The sequence below is a fragment of the Choloepus didactylus genome, unplaced genomic scaffold (assembly GCF_015220235.1).
Source record: "Choloepus didactylus isolate mChoDid1 unplaced genomic scaffold, mChoDid1.pri zz_scaffold_154_ctg1, whole genome shotgun sequence".
Taxonomy (NCBI): domain Eukaryota; kingdom Metazoa; phylum Chordata; class Mammalia; order Pilosa; family Megalonychidae; genus Choloepus; species Choloepus didactylus.
In genome coordinates, this window is record NW_023637632.1 from 58,221 (window position 1) to 72,352 (window position 14,132).

Sequence of the window (14,132 nt, forward strand, 5' to 3'; positions counted from 1 at the left end):
ATCAAATCCCTGTGCCCTTTTATAAGGACTATTGTCCCATCAAGGCTGAAGAGGACCATGAAGGCTGAGTCTGCTGTGTTGGGACCTGGTGTGTGATGAGAGAGGAGGAGCTTGTTTCCTTGGACTCCCCAATAGAGGCTCTGCAGGCTTTGTTCGTGCTCTCTAGTTCTGCTCACTGGGGCAGGACACAGACTCCTATGCTCCCTCACAAACAGAATAAATGGGGTAAAGGTGAGAGAGAAAATCTTATTCCTGAAGAGGCCCAGAATAAATTATGGCAAACACACTGCAGCCCAATAAGGGGGGCCCTGAATGATGTGCTGGCTCCACTTTGTGAGGATGAGGTGGGTGCATGGCAAGGGGGATGTCTGGAGACTTTCTCTCTCTATAGTCAGCTCCAGGAAATTCAACCATGTCTTGAAGGAACCTGGACTCTGAGAGAGCAGGGGGCACTGGGTACCTGTCTCCTGGGGGTCTGTGGAGGGATCTCAGCTGGGAAACCAGGTCCTAGCTCCATGTGTGCCCTCTGCTCTGTGCTCCCTGGGGCCCAGCAGCTGTGACCTCACCAGGCCCAGGAGAGGCTCCCACAGCCACACCCCAGGCTCAGCTTGCACCAAATTCAGGCCCAGGGACACCTGGGGGAGGAGAAATAATTTGCATGAAGGGCTCCTCTCTCCCCCCACATGAGGGGAAAGGATAAGAGAGACTTTGGGCAGTTCTGCTCAGTTGGGCTCAGGAAGCAGAGCTCTGGGGGTGTCTCCACCATGGCCTGGACCCCTCTCCTCCTCACCCTCCTCACTCTCTGCCAGGTGACCAGCTGTGGAAAGCAGGAGAGGGGGTTGTGGGGGAACACCCAGTGCCACATTTCACCCTTCATTTGGGAACATGCTGTGGGCAATAGCCCCAGACTCACCCTGTCTCTCCCCCTCCTCTCTTCCAGGGTCCTGGGCACAGTCTGGGCTGACACAGGAAGCCTCGGTGTCAGGGTCTCCTGGACAGACTGTCACCATCACATGCAAGGGGAGCAGCTCTGACCTTGGATCTTATGGTGCTGGCTGGTACCAGCAGCTCCTTGGGGGCACCCCCAAGACTGTGATGCTCGCAACTTCTCGGCCCTCGGGGATCCCAGCTCGGTTCTCTGGCTCCAAGGCAAGTGGCAAGGCCTCCCTGACCATCACGGGGCTCCAGCCTGAGGACGAGGCTGTCTATTACTGCTCAACATGGGACAGTAGCATCAGTGGTCCACAGTGCTCCAGACACATGGGGAACTGAGACAGAAACCTGCCCCTGCCCCCTGAGGCTGGTCTCCCCTCTAAGAGCCTGTGACGAACACCAGCGGAGGGTGACTGTGGTGTCCCCTCCCTTGTCAGCATCCCATGACCTGAAGGTCAGAGCAGAGAGCAAAAATATAGGGTCAATGACAATGGCTACTTCTCATTATTTCATCCCCACATTTCACAAGCATTTGGTATTGTCAGGTTTCTTGTTTTGTCCAACCTACTGTTTGCACTGCAATCTTCCTGTCACTTAATGTTCATTTTCCTAATTACTCATGAAGGCAAATATCTTTTTTATGCTTTTATTACTATTACATATTTCTTCTTTTGTGACATGCCTGTTTGTCGTTTGCCCATGTGTCTCTCCCAGTGGAGTTTTAGTCTTTTTTCATATTGATTAATATTAAAACTGATTTCCCAAAATAAAATTATTCTTATCAACAAGAAATTACTCTAACAAAATACTTTGGAACTCAATAGGTTTTCAAGACATTACAGACATTCTCTAAAGCACAAAGTTTTATCTATATAAAATCATCTTCAGCAAGGGAATGTCCAACTGTGGTTAAATATTTTGTTCAAAATTAAAAGACAGATTGAACCATATATTTAGGTAGCTAGAAATGTTTTTTTTTTTTTTAATAAATAAGAGCTAAAGGTGAGCCTTCATCTTTCCTTCTTAATTTAAAAAAAAAATCTTTATTGACTTGTGATTTTCATACTATAAATTTCACCAATTTAAAGTATAAAATTCAATGGTTTTTTTAGCATATTTATGGTTTTGTGCAACCTGCCTCATAATATAATTTTGGAACCTTTTGATCACCCAAGAGACTCCATCCTCATTTGTTCTCATTTTCTGGCCTCCCTCCTCCTATTCCAAGGTATCTAATATTCCACTTTCTGTCTATAGAAATTTACCAATGTGGACATTTCTTATAAATGCACTTACATAAAATGTGACCCTTTGTGACTGGCTTCTGTCATTTACTTGCAGACACTTTTTGAGGTTCCTCCATACTGCAGCCTGAGTCCATCCCCACTGCTTTTTTTGTTTATTTGTTTTACAATGCCAACCTTATTTATTTCTCTGAAGAAATATGGAAAGAAATTCTTGTATAGTGAAAGGACAACAATTACTGTTCCTTTTATTCATGAAGAAGGAGGGGATGAACATTGATGTTAAAAACCACACATGCAGGAAAATTAAACTGAAAGGATACAGAGTAGCTAAGTCCTCAGGTTAAGAAAGCAAAGCTGAGAGGTTAGGATGAAAGTGTGGGTGAAGCTGGCATGTATGGATACTAGAGATACAGGTTATTTTATCAGTTCACAGTGTCCAGCTGAGACACAGAATTTTCAGAACATCCAGTTTACTTTCAGGGGTTGGGGGGAGGGGTGGGGGAGGGGCTGGGGAGGGGGCAGGTCACATCCAGGCAAGATGTCAAGGAATTTCGGTGGAGGAAGGTAGAGGTCAAGCATGATCACAAAACTTCCAAGATTTCTTTCAGCTACAATTTGTGTAATGTGAAGGAAAACACAAAACAAACAAAAAACGAGGCCAGCCAGTCTCATTTGCAGTGTGCACACATATACAGAGAGCAAAACACCAGTCTCAAATAACACCTGTCCCATCCCCGTGCCTGCTGACTGCACACACGGCCTTGGAAGTGCACACAAGTTGCCATCTCCATCCACCCCAGGGGCCCAGGCTGCGCACCAGGCTCACAGAGGCTCTGGGAGGCAACAGTGCGGTGCACGGGAGCTGCCTGGCCACCAAGAAAAGGGAGCCTTAGAGAAAGGTCGGGAAAAGGGACCAGCAGCCCAGCTGTTACCTCGGGCTGTGAAAAGACATAACCACAGAACAGAACAATCTCAATTCTTTTGCTAGAGAGAGTTTTCTTGAAAAAGAATTTTCAGGGTCAGAAAGGGTCTGTGAGAAGGGATGGAGGCAGGACCTCCATAGAAGCCAGGTTTTCCTAGCAACCATTTCCTTGCTATGGGATTATACAAGAGAAGTTTGTTTATGGGCTGGTGTTTAGACACTTTCTCCATGCTTCTTTGTATATGGTTTTAGATTCTGAATCTAGAGGTGAAAGGCCTCAGCGGACACTAAGCCCCGCCCCCACTGTGCAGGGTCCCTCTCTGAGCCTACCATGTTACAACGTCCCTTAGCTCGCTTCACTAACCCACTCTGCTCCAGGACTGCAGAGCCTCCCCTTCGGGGCTCCATCCTCTGCCTACTAGGTCCTCATTCCTGGCCATCACTGCCAGGCCTCACACCTGGGCTTTTCCCTCGGCCCCATCTCAGGGCCAGGTGGGCAGCAAAGGGCCAGGCCAACCCCCCACCCCACCCCATGCTACAGTGGCCCTGTCACCCACCCTCCACCCCCACAGACGGCGTAAACACCAGGGCCAGCAAAGTCTGCAGACTGCCCACAAGGATAGGCTCTACCAAGAGTCCTGCATGTGGGCACCGATTGCTGGAAACTCAAAAGTGCAGCCGAAGTGCAAGGGGCGTACGACAGCCGCCAGGCAGGCCCCCCCGGACCCCTCCTTCCCCGGTCCCCAAGTTGGGGCGGGGGGGCCGCTACCCCTGGGAAGAGCTCCTGACTGTGGGTGTTGTCTGCGGCGGCGAAGAGCACGCCGGGCTGCGCGCCCTGGAGCTGGTGCCTCTGGTGCTCAGTGGCCCGCGGCAGCCGGGGCAACTTGTAGCGCCGGGGCGCGGACTCGTGCAGGTGCGCGCTGGGCAGGCCGGGCAGGGCCGGGAAGCGGTCACTAGCTCCAGGCGCGCGCCCGCGTGCCCCTCCAGGATCCAGTGCAGCTGCGCGCCGTGGCGAATAGTTTTGGCCCAGCGGGTCGGCTCTGCTTTCTGCACCGGCTGCTGCAGCTGGGCGTGATGGCAGAGAGTGTGGGCAGCGGCCGCTCTGTTCCGCTTCTGGACACAGCGCTTAGGGCGGCTGTCGAGATCGCCCCTGTGGAGCGGGATTCCGGGGCCCGCGCGATCAGCCGCGTACGGAGAGAAGCAAGGGCGCGGGGTGAGCGGGGGTTCTGGCCTTGGTTTGTCCGCGTCTTGCATGATGATGATGAGGATCCAGGACAGGAGAGTGAAGCAGCGGCTGAACACTGCAGACTTCATGTGTGCATTCCTACGGCTACTCGGACGCGGGGCGGCCCCTCCGGCCCCTGAGAGGGGAGAGCCTGGGGGCCCCAGAGCGCAGCTTCGACGGCGGCGGCGGCGCTCGCAGTCAGAGTGGCGGCGGGCGCGCTCTCCCTGGGACCCGGGTGCTGGGAAGGGCGGGAGCCGAGCAAGGGGCTCAGCTCTCTTTATGGGGTTCTGCTCAGGAGCTGGGGATGCTGGGGCTACAGAGGGGGCGGTGCAGGCGGGCAGGCAGGGGGTGCGCCCCACTCCGGGTGAGGCGGCGGGAAGCGGGACTGGGTCCAGCGCGCTGCTGGCCCGGAGTTGTGCCGAGCGCCGGGAGGGCGGTGGTCTCCGCTGCGCTTTCTCCGGAGAGCGGGACTCGGTAGCCGGCACCCGGGGCGCCTCCACGCTCGCGTCCAGGGGTGCCATGGACAAAGTGCTCCAGCCGTGAGCTCCCAGTGCGTTCTCTGGGTCACCTTCGAAGGCGGGCTTCAGGCCCCGCAGGCTCTGGGGACTTTCCTTCCTCACATCCCAGCCCCGGTATGCCAGGGATGTTGTGCCGCCAGCTCTGCGTGCACCCCGCCGTGGAAGCTGCGCTCCTGAGTCTCGTTCTTCTCTTCTCTGAACATCCTGGCTCAGGCAGCAAGATCCCAAAGCAAAGAAAGAAAGAAAAAGCAAGGGAGCGGGGGCGCTGCAGACTCCAGCGACCTCCCTGTCCTGCCAGCAGGGCTGCTACTGGCGGAAAGGGTCTGCGAGGAGGAGGCAGGGAGGGGACCCGGAACTCTGCCCGGGTCTGGCGCTGACGTCCCAGCGAGCGAGTTCTGGAGGCGACCATCGGGGGGAAGGGGAGGGTTCCCGCGGGGCTGCAGGGCCTCTCAGAGGGGTGGTGTGGATGCTCATTCTCCTCCGTTGCTTTTTTTGTTTGTTTTAATTTATAATGTTCTGGAATTTTAAGCCAGTGAAACAATGCAAGACATGAAGAAACAAGAATTTCAAGTATTTGATAATAGGGGTAATGTTATTCTATACTTCAAAAAGTCAACAAAATCAACCAAAAAAAGAAAAAAAGATTAGAACAACAATAAATCAGTAGTATGGTTGGATACAAAATAAATACACCCAAATAAATCAACAGCAGTCCTATGAGCGAGCCAAAATAACCAATTAGAAAGTATATTTGGCGAAAGATATCTTTTATGGTAATAGTAAATAAAGTGAAACATGAAGGAATAAATTTATCAAGAAATCTGCACAACCAATGTGAAGAAAAATTATAAACTTAACAAGGGACACACTTAAATCTAAATAAATGTAGAGGTGTTCCATGTTCCTGGATAGGAAAACCTAGCCACATAAAGGTGTCTATTCTTACCATGTTAATATGTAAGTTTAATGTGATCATAATAAAAATATCAAACAGAAATTTTTAGAACTTGATGAAATGATTCTAAATGTCATCTGGAAGAATTATCAGTTAAGAATAGCCTCCAAATTTCCTGTTATAATTTATGTTTCTGTCATTCATGTGTGTGTATGTGTGTGTTACATGCCTATGCTATACTATCTGGTGCATAAAAGCTTTTAATAGTTACAACTTTATAGTTGATTATGATTTTTTACTTATATAAAAACACTCTGTCCCATGTAATGACTTCTGGGAATATTTTTGGTTTCATAAGACTGTTATATCTATTTTTCTTTGTGTTTGTTTGTTATATTATGATCTTCCTTTTGCCTCAAATTTGTGTGTGTGTGTGTGTGTGTGTGTGTGTGTGTGTGTGTGTATGTGTTCAGAGAAGCTTTATTTGTAATCACACAAAACTGGAAACAAACCAAACTTTCCATCAATACATAAACAGTAAGGAAGCTGTGGTGAATTGATACCATGGGGTAATGAACAATAAAGAGCAATGAACTATTGATACAGGCAACAACCTGGATGGGTCTTCAGGGAATTATATTGGGTAGATAAGGCCAATCTCAAAACGTCACATACAGCATTCTTGAAATAACGGAATTACAGAGATGGAGACAAGATTAGTGGTTGCCTGGGATTAAGAGGTAGGAGGGCTGGGGTAGGAGTAGCTATGAAGAGAGAGCCCTACAGAGCCCTGATGATGGGGAAGTTCTGCATCTTGGTTCTGTTGGTGGATGTATCAATCCACACATGATAAAATAGAGTAAAACTAAGCATGTACACTCACAAACAATTGCATGTGCGACTAGTGAAATTTAAATGAGCTCTGTGCATTGTACCAATTTCAATTACTTAGTTGTGATATCTGTAATCCAAAATAAAGTTTTAAAAACCCCACAAACATACTGCCATTTTTAACAGTGCTTTAAAAGGGAGTGGGGGGAGGGAACATTGAATAGACCCCAGCTATGGAATTGTGAAATGGACAGAGGATGGGCTGGGGTGGGAAAGTCTAGAGTTGGGGTTCTACTAATGGCAGGGAAAATACCAGCCAATAGATTCAAGGTATTTTTCCTTATTTTTAAAAAAGTAATTTCATAAAGAGAAGCCAGGATTTTTCTTGAATGGATAGAATTTTCTCAGACTAGCCCTACCTGCCAGACTCAGTAAAAAATTTTCTTAGATTTTTAACAACAAAAAGTAACTTATACTTGCTCATATGTATACATTTTTTATATTTGCCAAAGAATGGGGCAACTCAAATATACATCAACAGGAATAGTATATACATAACAGTACATCCACACAAAGAAATACCATACACAAAAAACAAAAGAAATGAAAAAAATGCCCAAATAGGCTGACTACAGAATACCTACTGGATTTCAGACTTAGAATGAAAAATCAAGGTAAAAAATCTCAATTTTTTAATACTCATTACATGCTGACATTACATTTTGAATATTCTTACATTAAGTAAACTATATTATTGAAATAAATCTAACCTGTTGCTTTTTACCTTAACATGGCTATAAGAACGTATGAAATTACACGTACACCTGACACACTTACCTTGCCCTTGTACTGTGCCAGCAGAGCTACATGGACAAGTCCCCTCCTGCTGAAGGAGGGACAGGGAATGGGGGTGGGAGATTCCTTGGAAAGAAGACTTCCCTGAAGATGCTGCTATTTATTAATATACCATTATTAAAGAAGATTTTTAAAAAAAGTAAAAAAGAACACTCAAATCATCCCCCATCCCACCCTATTTTTCATTCAGTTTTTGTCCCCATTTTTCTACTCATCCATCCACACACTGTATAAAGGGAATGTGATCTACAAAGTTTACACAATCACGCTGTCACCCCTTGTAAGCTATGTAGTTATACAATCATCTTCAAAAGTCAAGGCTACTGGGTTGCAGTTTGATAGTTTGCAGCTATTTACTTCTAGCTATTCTGGTACTCTAAAACCTAAAAAGGGATATCTGCATAGTGCATAAGAATGCTTACAAAAGTGATCTCTCAACTCCTTTTGAAATCTCTCAGCCACTGAAACTTTATTTTGTTTCATTTCGCTAACCCCATTTAGTCAAAAAGATGTTCTCAATCCCATGATGTCAGGTTCAGTTTCATCCCCAGGAGTCATATCCTGCATTGCCAGGGAGATGTATACCCCTGGGAGTCAGGTCCCCCATAGAGGGGAGGGTAGTGAGTTCACCTGCCAAGTTGGCTTAGCTAAGAGAGAGGGCCACATCTGAGCAACAAAGAGTTACCCAGAGGGAGACTATTAGGCACAATTATAAGCAGGTTTAGCCTCTCCTTTGCAGTAATGAGCTTCATCAGGGCAAGTCTCAAGATAGAGGGCTTGGCATACCAAACTGATGGTCCTCAATGTTTGTGAGAACATCAGCAATAACCCAGGTGAGGAAGTCCAACACTTCTGCATTTTCCCCCAGTTCTTCAGGGGGGCCCTACATATATATTTTATTCTCTGCCCAAATTACATTGGGATGTGCCACTATTTCACTCTAATCCATACAAACCTACCATATCTCAGTTCCTATTCAAAGTTCCATGTAATTATAGTGTTTGAACAAGCTGACTGTACAAGTTAAATTGTTTAGTATACTACTGAGAATATAGATCCTGCACCAAATAAACATCTCTTCCCTTGGTCTCACAGGAGTTGAAGTTTTAAAAAGTAGTATTGTCTTTACACTTCAGCTGAATTTGCCTTAGTCCTAACCAGATCCATCTCATTATATCTCTAATTGCAGTCTGGACTATTTTTCAGCTTTTCTAACAGTTGCTGTATGTGCTAATACTGAGATCTATACCTGCTGAGCTCTAGCTCTGAGTTTCAGGTGTCAAACAGATACACAAACTTCCAGAGACTGATCGGGTTATAGACAAAGGGATTAGCATCTCAGAATTTGGAGATAGCCATTACAAATTCAGTAATGGACGTGACTACTGTAAGAGCTTACAATCTAGGGACCATTACAATGTATTCTCCTGACAAGCTGTGTTTTGAGATTCAATTCTGAGTCTACACATTGTAGTTAGTCCATATTGGTGAGACATTATAGTGTTTGCCTTTCTTTCTGGCATACTTCACTCAAAATGCTGTCTGCAGGATCAATCCACTTCATTGTATGTCTCACAGCTTCACTCTTTCTTGCAGTTGCTCAGTATTCCATTGTGTGCATACATCACAGTTGACCATTTGGTTCCTCAGTTGATGTACCCTTAGGCCACCTCCACCCATTATAGTTCATGAATGCTGCCTCCATAAACACCAGTGTGCAAATGCCCATTCATGTCCCTGCTCTGAGGTCTTCCAAGTACATACCCCATAATGAGGTTGCAGGACCTTATGGCACCCACATATTTAGCTTCTTGTGGAACCACCACACTATCCTCCAGAAATTCTAAACCATTCTGCCTCCTCACCAACAGTAAACAGGTACATCTCTCTCTCCATGTTTCTCCAACACTTTTATCCCTATTTATATTTTCCTATGGTTTTATAGAGATATATTCACATACAATGCCATTATCCACAGTGTACAATCAGTTCTTCAGGGTATCATCATATAGTTGTGCATTTATCAGCACAGTCAGCACTTGAACATATTGATTACTATGAAAACAAGGATTTTTGAGAATAATAAAAAAGATAATAAAAAGAAATAAAATATCATATAATACAGTGCAAAGTAAGGTCAGACAACAACACTAATATCAAGAATCCTATATCCCTACCTTATATCCTACTTTCATAACTTTTAGCTTTGGTATATTGCCTTTGTAACATTTAATGGAATCATATTACAATGTTACTGTTAACCATAGATTCCAGTTTGTTTTGATTATATTTTTCCCAAACACCATCACTTTTTCAAAACTTTGCATGTTGACATTCATTTGTTCTCCCACATGTAAAACATTTTTATATTTGTACATTTACTCACAATCATTGACCACTCCAGTTTTTGCCAATTTAAACACTCCCAGTCTTTATCATCTATCATTATATCTGGTGTCCTATATGTCCCTAGCCCTCCTCTTTCAGCTTTACTCACACATATCTTTGCTCAGTATTCTTACAATATTGCTCTACCATCACACAGTATGCTGCTATCTATTTCTGGATCTATACAATCAACCCTGTTGAACATTCTGTAGTTCTTCAGCATCAAATGCCTGATCTCTATCCTCTTTCTATCTCCTGATAGTCTGTGTTATCAGCTTTTAACTCTCGAAGTTTGTTCATCAATGTTAGTTCAGATTAGTGAGACCATAGAGTATTTGTCCTTTGGTCCCTGGCTAACTTTGCTTAACCTAACATCCTCAAGGTTCATCCACATTATTATATGTTCCATGGTTCTGTTCTGTCTTACAGCTGTGTAATATTCCATTGTGTGTATATACCAGTTTGTTTATCCACTCATCCATTGATGGACATTTTGGCTGATTCCATCTCTTGGCAACTGTGAATAATTCTGCTATAAACATCAGTGTACAAATGTCTTTTCATGTCTTAACATTCAGTTCCTCTGAGTACATACCTAGTAATGGAATAGCTGGTTCATATGGCAAATCTACACTTAGCTTCCTGAGAAACTGCCACACTGTCTTCCAGAGTGGTTGCACCATTCTACATTCCCACCAACAGTGAATAAGTGTGCCTCTTTCTCCACAACCTCCCAGGTGCTTGCAATTTTCTGTTTTTTCTTTTCCTTTTCTTTTTGGATAAAGGCCATTCTGGTAGGTGTGAGATGATATCTCATTGTGGTTTTGGTTTGCATTTCTCTAATAGCCAGTGAAGGTGAGCATTTTTTCATGTTTTTAAGCCATTTGTATTTCCTCTTCAGAGAAAGTGTCTGTCCATTACTTTTTCTCATTATTAAAAAAATTGGGTTGTTTGCCTTTCTGTTGTTCAGTTGTAGGATCTCTTTTTATATTCTGGATATTAAACCCATACGTGATATGTGGTTTCCAAATATTGTCTCCCATTGTATAGGGTGCCTTTTTACTTTTCTGACAAAGTTCTTTGATGTGCAAAAGTGTTTAATTTTGAGGAGATCCCATTTGTCTATTTCTTCTTTGGTTGCTTGCACTTTGGATGTAAGGTCTAGGAAACCATACCCTATCATGAGATCTTTGAGATAATGCCCTATATTTTCTTCTAAGACTTTTATGGTCTTAGTGCTAATGTTCAGGTCTTTGATCCATTTTGAGTTAATTTTAGCTGTGTAAGGTGTGAGATAGGAGTCCTCTTTCATTCATTTGGAAATGGATATCTGGCTCTCCAAACACCAGTTATTGAAGAGGCTGCTCTGTCCCAATTGCTTTGGTTTGACTGCCTTATCAATGATCAATTTTCCATTGATCCAAGTGTCTATTTCTGAGCACTCAATTCCATTCCATTGGTCAGAATATCCATCCTTATGCCAGTACTAGGCTGCTTTGATTACTGTAGCATTGTAATATGTTTCAAAGTCACATAATGTGAGACCACTTACTTCATTCCTCTTTCTCAAGATATTTTTTGCTATTCAGGGCACCTTGCCCTTCCAAATAAATTTTGTTATTGCTTTTCCTATTTCTGCAAAGTTGTTGGGATTTTAACTGATATTGGATTGAATCTATAAATCAGTTTAGGTAGAATTGACATCTTAACTATATTTAGTCTTCCAATCCATGAACACAATATGTTCTTCCTTTCTTTTGGTCCTGATCAATTTTTTTTTGCAGTTTCTTTGTTTCACTTTTTTTTTTTTTTTTTTTTCTAGTTTTCTCTGTATAGGTCTTATGTGGCCTTGGTTAAGTCTATTCCTAAATACTTGATTCTTATGGGTGTATTGTAAATGGGATTTTTTTCTTAATTTCCTCCTGTTGTTGCACATTGTGTATAGAAACACTACAGATTTTTTGTATGTTTATCTAGCCTGCCATTTTTCTATATTCCTTAATTAGATATAGTAATTTTGCCATATATTTTTCTGGATTTTCTATGTATAGAATCATGTCATCTACAAAGAATGAAAGTTTTACTTCTTCCTTTCCAATTTGGATGCTTTTTATTTCTTTTTCTTGCCCAATTGCTCTAGCTAGAACTTCCAGCACACTTTTGAATAACAATGGTGACAGTGGGAATCCCTGTCTTGTTCCTGAATTTAAAGAGAAAGCTCTCAGTCTTTCCCCATTGAGTATGATGTTAGCTGTGGGTTTTTCCTATATTGCCTCTATCATATTGAGAAAATTCCCTTCTATTCCAAAATGTTTGAAATGTTTTCATCAAGAAATGATGTTGAATTTTGTCAAATGCCTTTTCTGCATTGATCAGATGATCATGTGCTTCTTCTGCTTTGATTTTTTGGTGTGGTGTATTACAATAATTGATTTCCTTGTGTTGTGCTGGCCTTGCATACCTGGAATAAATCCCATCTGGTCATGACATATAATTCTTTTAATGTGCTGCTGGATTCAATTTGATTTTGAGTACTTTGTTGAGAATTTTTGCATCTATATTAATTAAAGTGATTGATCAATAATTTTCTTTTATTTAGTGTCTTTGTTTGACTTTGGCATTATGGTTATATTGGCTTCATAGAATGAGTTAGGTAGCTTTCTTTCCTCTTTAATGTTTTTGAGGAGTTTGAACAGGATTGGTACTAATTCTTTCTTGAATTCTTGGTAGAATTCACATGTGAAGCCATCTGGTCCCGGGCTTTTCTTTTTGGGGAGCTTTTTGATGACTGACTCTATCTCTTTTCTTGTGATTGGTTTGTTAAGGTCATCTATTTCTTCTCAATCAATGTTGGTTATTTACGCTTTTCTAGGAAGTTGTCCATTTCATGTAAGTTGTCTAGTTTATTAGCATATAGTTTCTGATAGTATCTTCCCATTATCTCCTTTATTTCTGCAGGATCATTAGTTATGTCTCCTTTCCCATTTCTGATTGTATTTATTTGCATCCACTCTCTCTCTTTTTTTATTTGTTAGCCTAGCTAGAGTCCATCAATTTTATTGATATTCTTAAAGAACCGACTTTTGCTTTTTTATTCTCTCTTTCATTTTCCTGTTCTCAAGTTCATTTATTTCTTCTCTAATCTTTGTTATTCCTTTCCTTCTGTTTGCTTTGGGCATAGTTTGCTGTTCTTTCTCTAGTTCCTAGAGGTGAGCAGTTAATTCCTTGATTTTTGCTCCCTCTTTTAATGTAAGCATTTACGGCAATAAATTTCCCTCTCAACACCACCTTTGCTGCATCCCATAAGTTTTTTTTTTTTTTTGGAATTAAATTCAGTTTTATTGAGATATATTCACATACCATACAATCATCCATGGTTCTACAATCAATTGTTCACAGTACCATCATATAGTTATGCATTCACCATCCCAATGTATTTTTGAACATTTTCCTTACACCAGAAAGAATTAGAGTAAGAATAAAAAATAAAAGTAAAAAAGAACACCCAAATCATCTACCCCACCCCAATCTATTTTTCGTGTAGCTTTTGTCCCCATTTTTCTACTCATCCATCCATACACTGGGTAAAGGAAGTGTGATCAACAGGGTTTTCACAATCACACTGTCACCCCTTGTAAACTATATCATTAAACAATCATCTTCAAGAGGCCAGGCTACTGAGTTGCAGTTTGATAGTTTCAGCTATTTGCTTCTAGCTATTCCAGTACATTAAAACCTATGAAGTGTTATCTATATAGTGCATAAGACTATCCACCAGACTGACCTCTTGACTCCATTTGAAATCTCTAAGCCACTGAAAGTTTATTTCATTTCATTTCATTTTGCTACCCCCTTTTGGTCAAGAAGATCTTCTCAATCTCATGATGCCAGGTCCAGATTCATCCCTGGAAGTCATATCTTGTGTTGCCACATAGAGGGAGGACAGTGAGTTCACCTTCTGAGGTGGCTTAGCTAGAGGGGGCCATGTCTGAGCAACAAAGAGGTACTCAGGTAGAGACTCTAAGGCATGATTATATGCAGGTTTAGTATCTCCTTTGCAGTAATGAGCTTCATAAGGGCAAGCACCAAGACAGAGGGTTCAGCATACCAAGCCATCAGTCCTCAATGTTTGTGAGAACATCAGCAACAATCCAGGTGAGGAAGTCCAACACTTCTGCATTTTCCCCTAGCTCCTCAGGGGGGCCCTGCATATATATTTTTATTCTCCCCCAAATTACTTTGGGATGTGTCACTATTTCATTCTAACCCATACAAACCTACCATATCTCAAAGTTTCATGTAATTGTGGTGTTTGAAC

At 42.9% G+C, this 14,132-nt stretch overlaps 1 pseudogene and 1 gene segment (V, D, J or C); one reads left to right on the plus strand and one right to left on the minus strand.

Moving 5' to 3' along the window:
* The first annotated feature begins 339 nt into the window (after window positions 1-339).
* On the plus strand, window positions 340-1,612 carry LOC119525986. The segment is given in 3 exon segments: window positions 340-344; window positions 727-809; window positions 941-1,612. Coding segments are annotated over 3 exon segments (420 nt in total).
* A 2,025-nt stretch (window positions 1,613-3,637) lies between these two features.
* On the minus strand, window positions 3,638-5,248 carry LOC119525987 (annotated as a pseudogene).
* Between the last annotated feature and the right edge of the window lie 8,884 nt (window positions 5,249-14,132).